This window comes from Eubalaena glacialis, chromosome 7, assembly GCF_028564815.1.
Source record: "Eubalaena glacialis isolate mEubGla1 chromosome 7, mEubGla1.1.hap2.+ XY, whole genome shotgun sequence".
Taxonomy (NCBI): Eukaryota; Metazoa; Chordata; class Mammalia; order Artiodactyla; family Balaenidae; genus Eubalaena; species Eubalaena glacialis.
The window spans coordinates 57,798,593-57,815,865 of record NC_083722.1 but is presented as its reverse complement, the minus strand read 5'-3'; the positions used below and the strand labels follow the sequence as shown (position 1 = coordinate 57,815,865).

The window sequence follows — 17,273 nt, the reverse complement described above, 5'->3', positions numbered from 1 at the left end:
TGCAAGAGTGTTCCCTTTTCTCCACACCCTCTCCAGCATTTATTGTTTCTAGATTTTTTGATGATGACCATTCTGACCAGCCCAGCACCACTTATTGAAGAGGCTGTCTTCTCCATTGTATGTTCTTGCCTTCTTTATCAAAGTTAAGGTGACCATATGTGTGTGGGTTTATCTCTGGGCTTTCTTTTTTTTTTTTTTTTCCCAGCTCTACAATATACTCTTTTTTTTTTTTTTTTTTAATCAGTCATCAATTTTAAACACATCATTGTATACATGTCAATCCCAATCTCCCAATTCAGCACACCACCATCCCCACCCCACCGCGGTTTTCCCCCCTTGGTGTCCATACGTTTGTTCTCTACATCTGTGTCTCAACTTCTGCCCTGCAAACCGGTTCATCTGTACCATTTTTCTAGGTTCCACATACATGCGTTAATATACGATATTTGTTTTTCTCTTTCTGACTTACTTCACTCTGTATGACAGTCTCTAGATCCATCTGCGTCTCAACAAATGACCCAATTTCGCTCCTTTTTATGGCTGAGTAATATTCCATTGTATATATGTACCACATCTTCTTTATCCATTTGTCTGTCGATGGGCATTTAGGTTGCTTCCATGACCTGCCTATTGTAAATAGTGCTGCATTGAACATTGGGGTGCATGTGTTTTTTTGAATTACGGTTTTCTCTGCGTATATGCCCAGTAGTGGGATTGCTGGATCATATGTTAATTCTATTTTTAGTTTTTTAAGGAACCTCCATATTGTTCTCCATAGTGGCTGTATCAGTTTACATTCCCACCAACAGTGCAAGAGGGTTCCCTTTTCTCCACACCCTCTCCAGCATTTGTTGTTTGTAGATTTTCTGATGATGCCCATTCTAACTGGTGTGAGGTGATACCTCATTGTAGTTTTGATTTGCATTTCTCTAATAATTAGTGATGTTGAGCATCTTTTCATGTGCTTCTTGGCCATCTGTATGTCTTCTTTGGAGAAATGTCTATTTAGGTCTCCTGCCCATTTTTGGATTGGGTTGTTTGTTTCTTTAATATTGAGCTGCATGAGCTGTTTATATATTTTGGAGATTAATCCTTTGTCCGTTGATTCGTTTGCAAATATTCTCTCCCATTCTGAGGGTTGCCTTTTCGTCATGTTTATGGTTTCCTTTGCTGTACAAAAGCTTTGAAGTTTCATTAGGTCCCATTTGTTTATTTCTGTTTTTATTTCCATTACTCTAGGAGGTGGATCAAAAAAGATCATGCTGTGATTTATGTCAAAGAGTGTTCTTCCTATGTTTTCCTCTAAGAGTTTTATAGTGTCCGGTCTTACATTTAGGTCTCGAATCCATTTTGAGTTTATTTTTGTGTATGGTGTTAGGGAGTGTTCTAATTTCATTCTTTTACATGTAGTTGTCCAGTTTTCCCAGCACCACTTATTGAAGAGACTGTCATTTCTGCATTGTATATCTTTGCCTCCTTTGTCATAGATTAGTGGACCATAGGTGCGTGGGTTTATCTCTGGGCTTTCTATCTTGTTCCATTGATCTATGTTTCTGTTTTTGTGCCAGTACCATATTGTCTTGATTACTGTAGCTTTGTAGTATAGTCTGAAGTCAGGGAGACTGATTCCTCCAGGTCAGTTTTTCTCCCTCAGATTGCTTTGGCTATTCGGGGTCTTTTGTTTCTCCATAAAAATTTTAAGATTTTTGGTTCTAGTTCTGTAAAAAATGCCACTGGTAATTTGATAGGGATTGCACTGAATCTGTAGATTGCTTTGGGTAGAATAGTAATTTTCACAATACTGATCCTTCCAATCCAAGAATATGGTATATCTCTCCATCTGTTTGTGTCATCTCTGATTTCTTTCATCAGTGTCTTATAGTTTTCTGAGTATAGGTCTTTTACCTCCTTAGGTAGGTTTATTCCTAGGTATTTCAATCTTTCTGTTGCAACGGTGAATGGGATTGTTTCCTTAACTTCTATTTCTGATCTTTCATTGTTAGTGTATAGGAATGCAAGAGACTTCTGTGCATTAATTGTGTATCCTGCAACTTTATCAGATTCATTGATTAGCTCTAGTAGCTTTCTGGTGGCATCTTTAGGATACTCTATGTACAGTAACACGTCATCTGCAAACAGTGACATCTTTACTTCTTCTTTTCCAATTTGGATTCCTTTTATTTCTTTTACTTCTCTGATTGCTGTGGCTAAAACTTCCAAACCTATGTTGAATAATAGTGGTGAGAGTAGGCAACCTTGTCTTGTTCCTTATCTTAGTGGAAAAGTTTTCAGATTTTCACCATTGAGAACGATGTTGACTGTGGGTTTGTCATATATGGCCTTTATTATGTTGAGGTAGGTTCCCTCTATGCCTACTTTCTGGAGAGTTTTTATCAGAAATGGCTGTTGAATTTTGTCGAAAGCTTTTTCTGCATCTACTGAGATGATCATATGATTTTTCTCCTTCAATTTGTTAATATGGTGTATCATGTTGATTGATTTGCATATATTGAAGAATCCTTGCATTCCTGGGATAAACCCCACTTGATCATGGTGTATGATCCTTTTAATGTGCTGTTGGATTCTGTTTGCTAGTACTTTGTTGAGGATTTTTGCTTCTATGTTCATCAGTGATATTAGCCTGCAGTTTTCATTTTTTGTGATATCTTTGTCTGGTTTTCGTATAAGGGTGATGGTTGCCTTGTAGAATGAGTTTGGGAGTGTTCCTCCCTCTGCTATATATTGGAAGAGCTTGGGAAGGAAGGGTGTTAACTCTTCTCTAAATGTTTGACAGAATTCGCCTGTGAAGGCATCTGGTCCTGGGCTTTTGTTTGTTGGAAGATTTTTAATCACAGTTTCAATTTCAGTGCTTGTCATTGGTCTGTTTATATTTTCTACTTCTTCCTGGTTCAGTCTCCAAAGGTGGTGCATTTCTAAGAATTTGTCCATTTCTTCCAGGTTGTCCATTTTATTGGCATATAGTTGCTTGTAGTAATCTCTCATGATCTTTCGTATTTCTGCAGTGTCAGTTGTTACTGCTCCTTTTTCATTTCTAATTCTATTGATTTGAGTCTTCTCCCTTTTATTCTTGATCAGTCTGGCTAATGGTTTATCAATTTGGCTTATCTTCTCAAAGAACCAGCTTTTCGTTTTATTGGTCTTTGCTATTGTTTCCTTCATTTCTTTTTCTTTTATTTCTGATCTGATCTTTATGATTTCTTCCCTTCTGCTAACTTTTGGGTTTTTTTGTTCTTCTTTCTCTAATTGCTTTATGTGTAAGGTTAGGTTGTTTATTTGAGAAGTTTCTTGTTTCTTAAGGTAGGATTGTATTGCTATAAACTTCCTTCTCAGAACTGCTTTTGCTGCATCCCATAGGTTTTGGGTCATCATGTTTTCATTGTCATTTCTTTCTAGGTAGTTTTTGATTTCCTCTTTGATTTCTTCAGTGATCTCTTGCTTATTTAGTAGTGTATTGTTTAGCCTCCATGTGTTTGCAGTTTTTAAAGATTTTTTCCTGTAATTGGTATCTAGTCTCATAGCATTGTGGTCAGAAAAGATACCTGATACGATTTCAATTTTCTTAAATTTACCAAGGCTTGATTTGTGACCCATCATATGATCTATCCTGGAGAATGTTCCATAAGCACTTGAGAAGAAAGTGTATTCTGTTGTTTTTAGATGGAATGTCCTATAAATATCAATTAAGTCCCTCTTGTTTAATGTATCATTTAAAGCTTGTGTTTCCTTATTTATTTTCATTTTGGATGATCTGTCCATTGGTGAAAGTGGGGTGTTAAAGTCCCCTACTATTATTGTGTTACTGTTGATTTCCCCTTTTATGGCTGTTAGCATTTGCCTTATGTATTGAGGTGCTCCGGTGTTGGGTACATAAATATTTACAATTGTTATATCTTCTTCTTGGATTGATCCCTTGATCATTACGTAGTGTCCTTCTTTGTCTCTTGTAATACTCTTTATGTTAAAGTTTAGTTTGTCTGATATGAGAATTGCTACTCCAGCTTTATTTTGATTTCCTTTTGCATGGAATATGTTTTTCCATCCCCTCACTTTCAGTCTATGTGTATCCCTAGGTCTGAAGTGGGTCTCTTGTAGACAGCATATATACGGGTCTTGTTTTTGTATCCATTCAGCCAGTCTATGTCTTTTGGTTGGAGCAGTTAATTCATTTACATTTAAAATAATTATTGACATGTATGTTCCTATTACCATTTTTTAATTGTTTTGGGTTTGTTATTGTAGGTGTTTTCTTTTTCTTGTGTTTGCTGCTTAGAGAAGTTTCTGTAGCATTTGTTGTAAAGCTGGTTTGGTGGTGCTGAATTCTCTAAGCTTTTGCTTGTCTGTACAGGTTTCAATTTCTCTGTCAAATCTGAATGAGATCTTTGTTGGGTAGCGTCATCTTGGTTGAAGGTTTTTCCCTTTCATCACTTTAAATATGTCCTGCCACTCCCTTCTGGCTTGTAGAGTTTCTGTTGAAAGATCAGCTGTTAGCCTTATGGGGATTCCCTTTTTGTTGTTTGTTGCTTTTCCCTTGCTGCTTTTAATATTTTTTCTTTGTATTTAATTTTTGATAGTTTGATTAATATGTGTCTTGGCGTGTTTCTCCTTGGATTTATCCTGTATGGGACTTTCTGTGCTTCCTGGACTTGATTGACTATTCCCTTTCCCATATTAGGGAAGTTTTCAACTATAATCTCTTCAAATATTTTCTCAGTCCCTTTCTTTTTCTCTTCTTTTTCTGGGACCCCTATAATTTGAATGTTGGTGCATTTAATGTTGTCCCAGAGGTCTCTGAGATGTCCCCAATTCTTTTCATTCTTTTTTTTAGAATTCTGCTCTGCAGTAGTTATTTCCACTATTTTATCTTCTAGGTCACTTATCCGTTCTTCTGCCTCAGTTATTCTGCTATTGATTCCTTCTAGAGAATTTTTAATTTCATTTATTGTGTTGTTCATCATTGTTTGTTTGCTCTTTCATTCTTCTAGGTCCTTGTTAAACCTTTCTTGTATTTTCTCCATTCTATTTCCAAGTTTTTGGATCATCTTTACTATCATTACTCTGAATTCTTTTTCAGGTAGATTGTCTATTTCCTCTTCATTTGTTTGGTCTGGTGGGTTTTTACCTTGCTCCTTCATCTGCTGTGTATTTCTCTGTCTTCTCATTTTGCTTAACTTACAGTGTTCGGGGTCTCCTTTTCACAGGCTACAGGTTTGTAGTTCCTGTTGTTTTTGGTGTCTGCCCCCAGGCACCAAAGGTTGGTTCAGTGGGTTGTGCAGGCTTCCTGGTGGAGGGGACTGGTGCCCGTGTTCTGGTGGATGAGGCTGGATCTTGTCTTTCTGGTGGGCAGGACCACGTCCAGTGGTGTGTTTTGGTGTGTCTGTGAACTTATGATTTTAGGCAGCTTCTTTGCTAATGGGTGGGGTTGTGTTCCTGTCTTGCTAGTTGTTTGGCATAGGGTGTGCAGCACTGTAGCTTGCTGGTTGTTGAGTGGAGCTGGGTCTTAGTGTTGAGATGGAGATGTCTGGTAGAGTTTTCGCCATTTGATATTATGTGGGGCCAGGAGGTCTCTGGTGGACAAATGTCCTGAACTCGCCTCTCCCACCTCAGAGGCTCAGGCCTGACACCCGGCCGGAGCACCAAGACCCTGTCAGCCACATAGCTTTTCTTGTTCCTTGATCTATGCAAATACAGTCAGATATGAAGCCCCAGTCAATTAACTGAAGCCAGGTACTTCCTTGTTTCTGCTTCCAGTAGTTCAACTTTAAATGCAGTGACTAAGAAAAAACCCTACTTCTTATATCTCGCATTATAAACTCAAAGTCTACCCTGAAACAAATTTTATGATTAAATCCAATAAAATCATTTTTATATCACTGATGCATTCAGGCTTTATTCAATCAATAAATATTTATCAGTTACCACTTAAATACCGGAAACTGTACTATGCACCGGGAGTGAAAAAATGAGCAAGATTAATCTACTGACATCAAAAGCTTATAGTGAAAGAAGGTAAGGGGAAAATGAGAAAGAGTTAAAGAGACAGAAATAGAGATAGAGATAAAGAAAGATAAAGAGAGAATAACCAGAAGATCAGTCGAGAAAATGACTATTTAGGCATAGTTCAAGCACAAAGGAGAGAGAGGCATTTTCACTTGGAAGCACTGTCAAGGGATGACCCTAAAGAAAGGCTCACCAAATGGCTTTCAGCTTTTACCCCATACAAAGACAGCCCTGGTCAAGCTTGCCAATGACCTTGGCAATGCCAAAACCAAATGTAACTTCTTTATTTCTCTTTCTTCTACATTTCTTAACTTTTCAACAGTATTCCACACCCTCGATCATTCTGACTTCTTGAGATACTGTCTTTTCCCAGCTTGTATAATATCACTCTCTTGCTTTCCTGATTTCCTCTATCTCATTGGTTCCTTTATAAACTCCTTTCTTGGCTTCTCCTCCTCTCAGAATGTTGAGTTTATGACCACTTTTCTTTTCATGCTTTGTGCACACCCTATGTATGAATCATGGTTAAGAGAGGGCATTCAAACCACACTCCTTATTTTAAATCCTGGACTTGCCAATTACCACCTGTGTAACCTTGGGAAAGTCACTTAACTTCTCTGTGTCATTTTTTTTTTTACCTCTAAAATAGGGGTTATCATGAAGTATAAATGAATTAACACAGGTGATATGAAGTACTTAACATGTAAAATACTTAGAATAATATCTAACACATATTAGTCACGATAGTATTATCAGTACAATGTGTTTAAATGCTATTTATAATGCTTAGGACTTGCATTCTGTATCTTTTACTCTAACCTCTGCTTTGAAAACTAGTCATGTATTAAGCTATGAACTTGTATCTCATTTTAGATGTCTAACAGCATCTAAAAAATAACAAAACTAAGAAGAACACTTGATTTCTCTCCACTCAAAACTGTTCCTTCCACAATCCTCCCCATTGTATTAAGTGACTCTATACCTGGATACTAAAGCCAAAACCTAAGAATTATCCCTAATTTCTCTTTCCCTTAACCCTCCTGTCAGATCCAATTCATCAGTAACTTCTATCAAAACGCTCTCCAAAATATACTGTGAAGCCATCTCATCTAACCTCCTCCACTACTATGATCCTAATCCAAGCCATCACCATCTCCTTCCTGGAATCCACAATGGCATCTTTGCTCATTTACTTGCTTCTTCTCTCACACTTCCTAAAATCTATTCTTTACAGAGTAGTCAAAATAACTTTTCTAATAAAAGTAAATTTGGATAAAATCCAATCTCCATGCTCTGACTTAGAAAACTCTATTGATTTGGCCCTGGTATACTTTCTTTTATTTCACCTTTTACTGCCCCCACCTCCCCTATTCACTATTCTTTTGCAATTCCAACCTTCTTTATGTTACTTGAAAACACGGAGCTCATTTCCACCTTTGGGATTTTGTACAAGCTCCCACATTTATCTGTAATGCCATTCTTCCTGAATATCATACGCCTGGTTGCTTCTTGAAATTGACATCTCACCTCAAAGAGGTTCCTCAGTTCATAGTAACCTCCCTGTCATTACTTACAACCTCCGTTTCATGGTTTTTCAACCTCCTTTCCATGGCATATTCTGATGTTTTCTTCTTTATTCATTCATTCTTGTATTATCTCTCTCTATTAGAATGCAAGTTCTATGCGGAGACCTACCAGGTCTTCAGGTATCTGCAATGCTTGGCACATAGATGACTTTCCATAAATACTTTGGAATTAATAAGTAAATAAATTATGACAGTAGTGAAACAAAAGAGACCAGCAGTTGAAATCTATTTGCCTTGGAAACTAGTTCTAGGTTGGGGAAAGGAGTGATCCTAAGATTATTTATTTGCATGACCAGATGGGTGATGCTGTCATTCAGAGAGAAAGAGAACACTGAAGAAGGGAAAAGTCTAGGAGTAATCCTTTTTGGACAATGACTTTGATAGCTCTTGGGATACAAATTTGGAATTGTACAAGGAATAATGAGATACAGATCTAGGACTAAAAAAAAGTATACCTCCATGGGCTGGACATATAAATTTAATAATCATCAGAATAGCTGACATTTAAGTAGAGGAGAGCAGAGTTTATGGAGTGAGAATAGAGGAGGTCTAAACTTTTAAAACACCAAAATATTCAAGAGGCAGATAGTGGAGAAGCTGGAAGACAAAATCCTAGGAGGAGACCCAGGAAGGAGGAGTATGCCAGCCAAGGAGAAAGTAAGTTTCTAGAATAGAGGTGAAGTCAACAGGATCAAGTAACAGAGAGATCGAATAAAATAAGTACTACAAACAGTCAGCTGTATTTAGCAATTAGAAGATCATTGAGCAAATTGAAAACCAAGATGTCATCTGAACTTGCCAGAGTCCTGCCCTTGAATTCCAAGTCCCTCAAATTTTCAAGCACTATCAAAATATCTGTCTGGAATTCCACCTCTCCCAGACCTCTAAGACTTGATTTGGCACCTCCAACATTTTTGTGCTGCCACCAACATAGTAACCTAAGTGAACTGGTGCTTTCAATGGTTTAATCATTGTTTTTTCTCTTCTCTATCTGTAGAATAAATAAGAAAGTATTATCAGCTATCTGCAATTTAAATAAATATATTTTCAAATAAATCTCAAAAATTCAGCAGAATCTTCTTCATTCAAAGTAATTAAAACAATAATGAATGGATAGTCAATGAATCAGTGGGATAATAATTTCCAGGATGCCCCCAAAATGCTGGAACATGCTGATTTCTTTTTAAGATTCAGTAGACTTACGTTTAGCAGACTATGGGGCAGCAAGAAAAAGTAAATATATATAGAAGTTTAATAACACGAGTCAAAAATAGGAAGAATTTATTGCTAAATTATCAATTAAATGCAAACATTATTAAAAACTGAAATGTTGAAGAAATTTTTGACTTGTGAAAATTATGAGAAGGAGAGTATATTCTTTAAAGCACTTTTAGGTACCTATTCCAGACCTTGATTTTTCATGTGCCTAATTTAAAATTCCCATTTTGTCATCAAAATCCAACTCATCCTCCAACTACCTTAATAGAATTTTTTATATAAATTTATTTATATTTTATTTATTTATTTTTGGCTGCGTTGGGTCTTCCTTGCTGTGCACGGGCTTTCTCTAGTTGCTGCAAGCAGGGGCTACTCTTTGTTGCGGCACGCGTGCTTCTCATCACAGTGGCTTCTCTCGCTGCAGAGCACGGGCTCTAGGTGCACAGGCTTCTGTAGTTGTGGCACACGGGCTCAGTAGTTGTGGCTCGTGGGGTCTAGAGCACAGGCTCAGTAGTTGTGGCGCACAGCCTTAGTTGCTCCGCAGCATGTGGGATCTTCCTCGACCAGGGATCAAACCCGTGTCCCCTGCACTGGCAGGCGGATTCTTAACCACTGCGCCACCAGGGAAGTCCCTAGAATTTATTTTTAAGTCTCTTGGTTAACTGAAAGAAAATTGTTAGGTCCTATGAAATTTCGAGATTCTCCAAAAGTCAAAGTAAGGAAGTTAAAACAGAGGATTCACTTATGTTTTGTGGTTAGTGTGGCATTATTTACTCCAATGATTCTCAAGCTTTGCTACATATAGAATTGCCTAAGCAGGCTTTTAAAAAATCTTAGTGTCTAAGCTGACCCCATACTAGATAAATCAGAATCCCTGGGGGGTGAGACCCAGGCATCAGTATTTTTTAAACCTCTTCAAGGATTCTCCTGGACAGCCATGGATTTGAGAACTCAGGACTTATGCTACCCTTCTCATTAAATGAATGTTTTAGTGGTTATGAATAAGGGCTTTGAAGTCAGAGCTGGATTTGGAATCCTGGTGGCTGTATAGACTTGGACAAACCCTTTAATATGTTTGAGACTCAGTTTACTCAACTATTATTCAGTAATTTTTGTTCCCACTCTGTAGGGTTGTTTTGAGCATTAAATAAGGTAATATAAAAACTCAGCAGAGCACATGGTATATAATGCACAATAAATGTTAATAATCTATATAAATATAACTGTGTTATTAATGATAATTATTTATGAATTTCAAACCAAATACTCTGTGTGGTTTCTAATACATACTTCGCAAATATAACTGTACTTAAACCTGAATTATTATGTGTAACAAAGTATCACATCTATGCTGACTCACTGAATTCAGGCAACCAATTTGGGCCTTAGAAGCACTCTCTCATTTAAATGACACAAAGGCAGAGTTCAAAGAGCCTCAAATTCACCTCCTCCTCATACCTGCCACCACACAGATACATGACACCTCCAAAGCAGCTGCATCATTTGAGCCTGACTTGCAGGTGAAAGCTACTCATAAATTTCCTCAGGTTTTATTAGAGGGAATTTTTAAATCTTCATTGACATGGGAAGAAAGAACTCAACAAAAATTCCAGTCACATTTTTTTCTTATTTACTCGGTTCCTCTGGAGTGTGTGACGACTTGTTTTCCTTTAGTTGTATCTGAACAGTTTGACATATTACTGTGACAAGGTTACTTTTTAAATTGATAAAAGGTTTGATTGTGTCAGTGCATTTGTCAAAACTGTCTGACACCATGTATAATGGACTCTGCATTCAGAGCCCGGATGGCACTTGAGTCTCCTCTTACTATTCTGCGTTCAGCCCACACCTAACCAGACATCCAGCAGGGTTGGGTCAAAGTCGGGGAGATGAGCGTGGGTACAAACACTCCTACTTTGTTCCCCTGGCTTTTCACTGTAGGAGCTTCTCCTCTCTCGTTAAATGTTAAAGTGACATTTACAGCTTCCTTTTAAAGGGAGGATGCTAGGATGTCAGAGCCTGAGCGAGGAAAACATTTACCCAGAAAAATGAAGGCTGGGGCAGCTGACTTCCTAGTCTTCAGGTGATGATTGGAAGTATGTGTGCACCTACCCTAGAGTTCCCCTGTTTTTCCTTTATTCTGCTTAAAGCGGCCTTGTCAGCAGCGCATTCACTTTATAACAGAACAATTCACTCTGTACCTGCAAGGTGCTGGCCTTAATTCCAGATTAATCACTTGGAAGTGAGGGCAATCTGGCTGGAGTTTTCTGAAAGTATTATATTAATTAAAATTTATAAGTTATGAGAATGGTTAGATAAAAGGTAGATGTAGAAAACATAAACACATTAATGATTTTACTTTCCATTAAAAATTCTGTCCATTATGTTAAATACGTGCCTTTACTTTTCAAGACTAATCTCAATGTGTTTCAAGGGGATGTTTAGAATCACGTAATAGAGGTTATCAATTTCTCTGAGGAAACAGAGCTTAATATGTGAAAAATCATTACACCACCAAAATTTTATTTGGTCCAAAGAAGTTGCAATGCTCTCTCTCTCTCTCTTTATGAAGTCAAATTTATCTTCCCTCACTTCCATATCCCCCTTTTGAGATATGCATAAATGGTGCATAACTCAAGTATTCCACCCAGAGTCTCCAACTGATAACCCATCTTATGAATATAATTGTATAATCAATTGGATTTTCAGTTTTCACTATATTAGCCTTGCATGTTTTAAATACTGCAGCCACTAAATATTTAATACTATATTGATGACCCATTCATGACAGGGTAAGAAAAAGAAATTAACTAAAAATCAACTAACTTGGGTCCTCTTTTGTGCTACTTTGTTGTTTCTTTTGGAGTTCGTTTGGTTAATTGTCTCTAACGTCCTTGTTTTTTAATAGAAAAATAAATGCATATGAAAAAAGACATCTTTCACCACACATAATTGTTCCCCTACCACAAATATTAATTCTCACACCCTCTTCTCTGACCATTAGTTATTCTGTTCCAGCTCGCTCTTCAACTGTCCTGCTCTGTTCCTTGATCTCCTAAGGTCTTTTCTACTTGGCAGTCGGAATTATCTCTTTGAAACAAAAATCTGACTCTGTCACCTTCCCGTTTGTTACAATTCAATGATTTCCTTCATTGAAACAAAGCTCCTAACGTGACATACAAAGGGATCACCATACCCCCTCCATGTTTCCAGGTCACATTGCCCCAGGCTCCACTCCCTCTCTCTGCTATAGCAACTTGACCCTTCCTCAGCCCCTTGTCTTTGCCATGTTCCCTCCAGCCATTGGTTCTGCACACATGGAGTTCCTTCTGCCTAGAATGCTCTTCCCTTCCTTCCTCATTTAGTTAAACCTATTTCTTAGCTCAGAGATTCCTTTGCCCATTGCCTTAACAAGGTCTCATCCCATGTTACAAATCCTCTTATTTCCATGCTCCTCTCTTTTTTTTGCATTTGTAGTTGCAATTTTATATCAAATCACACGATCATTTCATTGATTTCCATTTTCCCTATCAAAATATAATCTCTGCTAAAGCAAGACCTTTATCTAAATGTACTCACCACTGAATCTTTAGCACACTATCTGGTATGCAGCATAGGTACTCTGTGAAAATTTCTTGATTTTCCTTGAAATTTTTCAAGATAAAGACATTACAAGGTCTTGTTTGCAGGGCAGAAATAGAGACACAGATGTAGAGGACAAATGTATGGACACCAAGGGGGTAAAGTGGCAGGGGGAGGTGGTGGTGGTGGGATGAATTGGGAGATTGGGATTGACATATATACACTAATATGTATAAAATGGATAACTAATAAGAACCTGCTGTATAAAAAAATAAATAAAATTAAATTAAAAAAAAAAGACATTACAAGGTCTTTAACACTAGTACTTCCTACAAGACACACAATGCCATATATTCATCCAAAACATAGGTATAACTAGAGAGATTTTCCATAGAGTAAAATCATTCTTCATGTCTATTCTTTAGTCTTGCCTTCTTTCCTTGACTTTACTTGTGATCCAACCATAGGAGCTTTGATGATAAATGTGAATGGAATCCCTTAATAAGAATTTGCTTTCAGATAATACATTGAGAAATAATGTAATTTCTTTCCTTTAATATCATTTTCTTGCTGTTCATTAGTATTCATATGGATATTGTATTCTAATGCCAGATAATTTGCTATGTCTGTGCCTTTTTAATATATCTCTGTTTTCTATTATTTTATTACTATGGATATTAGCAAATATTGCATTTCTTATAAGGGAATAGTAACTCTGAAAGTTCTTATAATTTCATAGGAATAACCATGGAAAATTGATCCTGATGGCAAGATAATTGAAACCTACAAATATTATCTGTTTTGTAGGTAACATTATTTTAAAGTGTTGGATGAGTCATAGGAATGCAAGATGATTTGAATCTTTAGAAGAATGCTAATTTAACAGAGCAAGGGGCCCTCTAAGACATCACCACTACAAGAGAGGAAACCAGGATTTTACAAAGGGCTTACAATGGTCTCTAACAAAGGCGTCCCCAGCTCTCAGGTCATACTCATGCAGCTGAATCAGCTCAGGCAGTGGCCCTGCCAACACTGTAAAAGGGGACTGGTGAAAGGTGACCAGCGTAGGTTTTACTGCTAACTAGTGAGGGCCTCAATGAACTATCAGACTTTTAAAGTAAAAAATATTTAAAAGATTATCATGTATAAACAAATTATTTTATACGTGGGGAAAACCAAAATTAAGAGGGGACAAGTCACTTGTCTAGGGCCACATACCCAGTTGATGGCACAGCCAGGAGTGAAACCCCAAACTCTCAGCGCATGGCTATTTCCTCTACATTATGCTGCCCGGTCACATTAGTTCTCTCAGTTTCCCGGAAAGCAAACCTCAGCAATAAACCTCAGGTCCAGACCACTTCAATAACGGAAGAACCCACAAACATTTTTACCATAACAATAACATGGGCCAGATCTTATTAACCAGCAAAAATTAATATGAACAAGTAACCACTACCCTCTGTGCCCTTGGCATTCTTTAAATTTCTCAAATAAACAGAAGAAACACAAACAAAACTTTTTTTTTCCCTCAAACATAATGTTCTTGTGCCACTAAATCTCTTTCCTGAGTTAAAAATGCCAATGCAGACTTTAGGTAACCCTTTCCATTTATAAATTTCTGGCAATATTCTTTGCAGAAATGGACACTGATACAGAAATTCATAGTATAATGCTACATCAGTGGTATGTTCATAAACCAGCTCTCAAAAAATGAAACTACATAGAATTTTAAAAGTTCTCATTTATAGGGCTTGCTGATTCCTGTGATATAAATACTCCCACCATGGCCGATTTCAAGATACTGAGTCTGTAACAAATCACTCAAGAATTCCTGAATATTTAACCATTGGCTCTGGTGCCTCAGTCAGAGGCAGCTGCAGTACACCACTGGTACTACAGGAAACCTAGAAATAATCAAACCCAGACCACTCTTTTATACGAGGAGATGGAGGCTCAAAGACAGTAAATGATTTGCCACAAGATCACACGGTGGCCAAGCAGGTTATAATACACCACCTCAAATACCTTCACATATTTAGTGAGACTTTCTGCGTTAGGAATAGTCAGTGGACTTTATATTAATGTAGAGACATGTGGATGAAAAAGGTCACCTGCTACATCAGTAAACAAAGGAGGTTGTGGACACCAAGCCATCAGCCACTGCAGCCATCCTGGGTATCCTGAGGAGATTCAGGATGAAGAAAAGCAGGATACTGGCCCTAGATAGTTAAGGTGCAGCTCCAAGGGATGATGTCAATGAGCCCAGACTCTTGAATCTGCCCATACACAGAAAAACACTAAATTCATTAACTTGAGATGCCTGGTTTTCCTTAATTAACAGTAATCTTTTCATGTTCCTACTACCTGGTTTTTGTTGCAAAAACTCCTGTATCTCCTGGTTCCTCCCTTACCTCTTCAGAGCTGTCCCTCAGAGCTGTCTGAGAAGCTGCCTCCCAGGCTTAAGCCCTCAGCAAGTCTGCCCAATAAAACATAATTCTCAACTTTTAGATTGTGCCTTTTTTTTTTTTTTAAAGAAGTATTTCTCAAAAAACCAGCAGCATCAATGACAACACCAGGGAACCTGCTGAAATTTACATTCTCCGGCTGCACCCCAGACCTAGTGAAATCGCAATCTCAGGGGCCCAGAAATCTGTGTTTCAACAAGCTCTCTGAGTCGTAGAGAGCAGTGGGAAAGAATCTTTCCTTAAAACCCAGCAATATTTTTTATGAATAAGATTCACACACAAAGATAATAGCTGGCCTTCTTTTTCACATCAGTATCCATTACAGGAGATTATTCACCTGAAGCTTCTAACATAAAGTCCGTCATCTTTCACATTTTCAAAGCCCTTATTTATCAAAATAGTTTAGAATTTTCTAACTCTAGCAAAAAAATTAAAAAATGTTGAGTGATTTACCTTCCAGTTCTCAACCTCAACATTTTATAGACCAAAACCTAACATATTTGTATATCTTAGCCCTGGCACCTTTCTTTCTTTTTTTTAAACTGCTTTCAAATAAATATTTATTTTTCAATGTTCTGTCTTACCTCTTTCACAAATCAAGGCAGTTGATACGAGCAGGGTGCCCCTACCCTAGTCTACATACTGCCTTGTCAACTGATTATATAGTTATTTATGTATTTGTGTTTTGTTTAATCTGCCACTTCCTGTTGTTTTGATATTTGTTCCCAATCTTCAAAACCAGAACAAAGGCAAATAAATACTATCTGCCTTGTTTTCCTCTTCCAATATTTGAGAGGTTGGAAAATTTACAAAATAAATATCCTCTCAACCTTCTTATAAAAGCATTGCAAAACAGCAAAAGAAAAACTGAGTAATAGTTTCCCCCAACTTAAAAATACCCAGCTAACGCACAGTCAAGTGACAAATAGCTGCACTGATATTACTTTGAAAATAATCAGACAGCAATCTAAAAATCCAGGCCTATAGTTCTTAATTTGTTATTCACTATTCATTTAATTTGGAGGGTAAACTTAAATATGTTTAATTGATTTGCACAGAAATAAGAGAGTTAATAACATAAGTGTTGGTAGATAGTAGATGAATGAAAACATTTTGGAAGGGCATTTAATCACTACCGTATTTCCTGGGAAATATAAAACTAGGTGAGTGCGGTTCTTGGCTTTGGTGGGAATAGCTTCACTGGACTTGGAAATAGATGTTTTCAAGGAAGCAAAAGGATTAGCCTTCTAATTTTCCAATTACCTGGTCCCGGCTGAACTTACATTTACCAAGCAAGAACTGACCAAAAGAGCTTTCCAACACAGTAGGTGACCATCCTGAAATCTACCACTTCTGAGTTTTTGCAATCCCCATCACTAATACCTCTCCAAAAAAAGAGCACAGTTTCTTTCATGAGATTCATCATTGATTCCACCAACCACAGGTGTGAGAACCTACCAGCCACAAGGTGTGAGAACCTACCAGCCACAAGGTGTGGGAACCCACCAACCACAAGGTGTGAGAACCCACCGGCCACAAGGTGTGAGAACCCACCAACCACAAGGTGTGAGGACCCACCGGCCACAAGGTGTGAGAACCCACCGGCCACAAGGTGTGAGAACCCACCAAGCACAAGGTGTGAGAACCCACCGGCCACAAGGTGTGAGAACCCACCGGCCACAAGGTGTGAGGACCCAACTCCATGACTGCTCCTCATCTTCCTGGTCAATACATGCACATCAGCCAGCATCCCTATGTCTCTCTGTTCAAGAACCTTCTCTTTCAAAGCAAAAGGCAAACGAACTCCATTCCCAAAATAAGCTGGACTCAGATCTTAAATTTAAGTCCCGTTTCTACAGCAGAGTCTTCCTCACCGGGTACACTGGGTGCCAAACCCAACCCCATATGGACGAGCCCACGTGGGCAAGGATGCGGTTGGAAACGGCGCAGAGGGCGGGGGGCACTTACGGTTGGCACAGCTTGATTAGGTCCTGGTCAGTGGTGCCTGGCGGGAGGCCTCGAATGTACAGGTTGGTTTTACTCAACTGTTCCCCGCTGCTGTTGCTGCTGCTGTGGTTGCTGCTGCTGTTTGTGCTGGGGCTGGGAGGAGCCATGGGGTGGGGAGCTGGTGCATAGGACTGCTGGAAACAGAAAAGGCTGTTACTGGAAAAACAAAGCCAGCAACCTATTCCCAGGCCAGCAGAGCAACTCGAAAGCAATGCAAGCTTCTCAGCCTCTCCAATCCACACATGCACACTCGTGTTCATGTCCCTACTCTGGGGTACTTCCGGGAACATCATTTGCTCTCCCCCCATCTGGCCCTGCATTTGGATCAGCCTAGCACAGTTCTCTCCTGGGTGCACCGAAGCTCTGGCCCAGCTCACCTGTGACAGCCAAGCATCTT

General features: G+C 38.3%; 1 protein-coding gene across 10 annotated transcripts in view; it reads right to left on the bottom strand.

Annotated features, from left to right (window-relative positions):
* The window catches only part of RBMS3 (RNA binding motif single stranded interacting protein 3), a 718,572-nt gene that overhangs the window by 542,051 nt on the left and 159,248 nt on the right, over positions 1 to 17,273 (bottom strand). For 6 of the 10 annotated variants that reach the window (XM_061195214.1, XM_061195213.1, XM_061195218.1 and 3 more), the window contains one exon: positions 16,838 to 17,010. In XM_061195214.1, coding sequence (XP_061051197.1) covers positions 16,838 to 17,010 — 173 coding nt within the window. The remainder of the gene's footprint in view (positions 1 to 16,837; positions 17,011 to 17,273) is intronic. The other 4 variants (XM_061195216.1, XM_061195217.1, XM_061195221.1 and 1 more) reach the window with 1 other exon arrangement.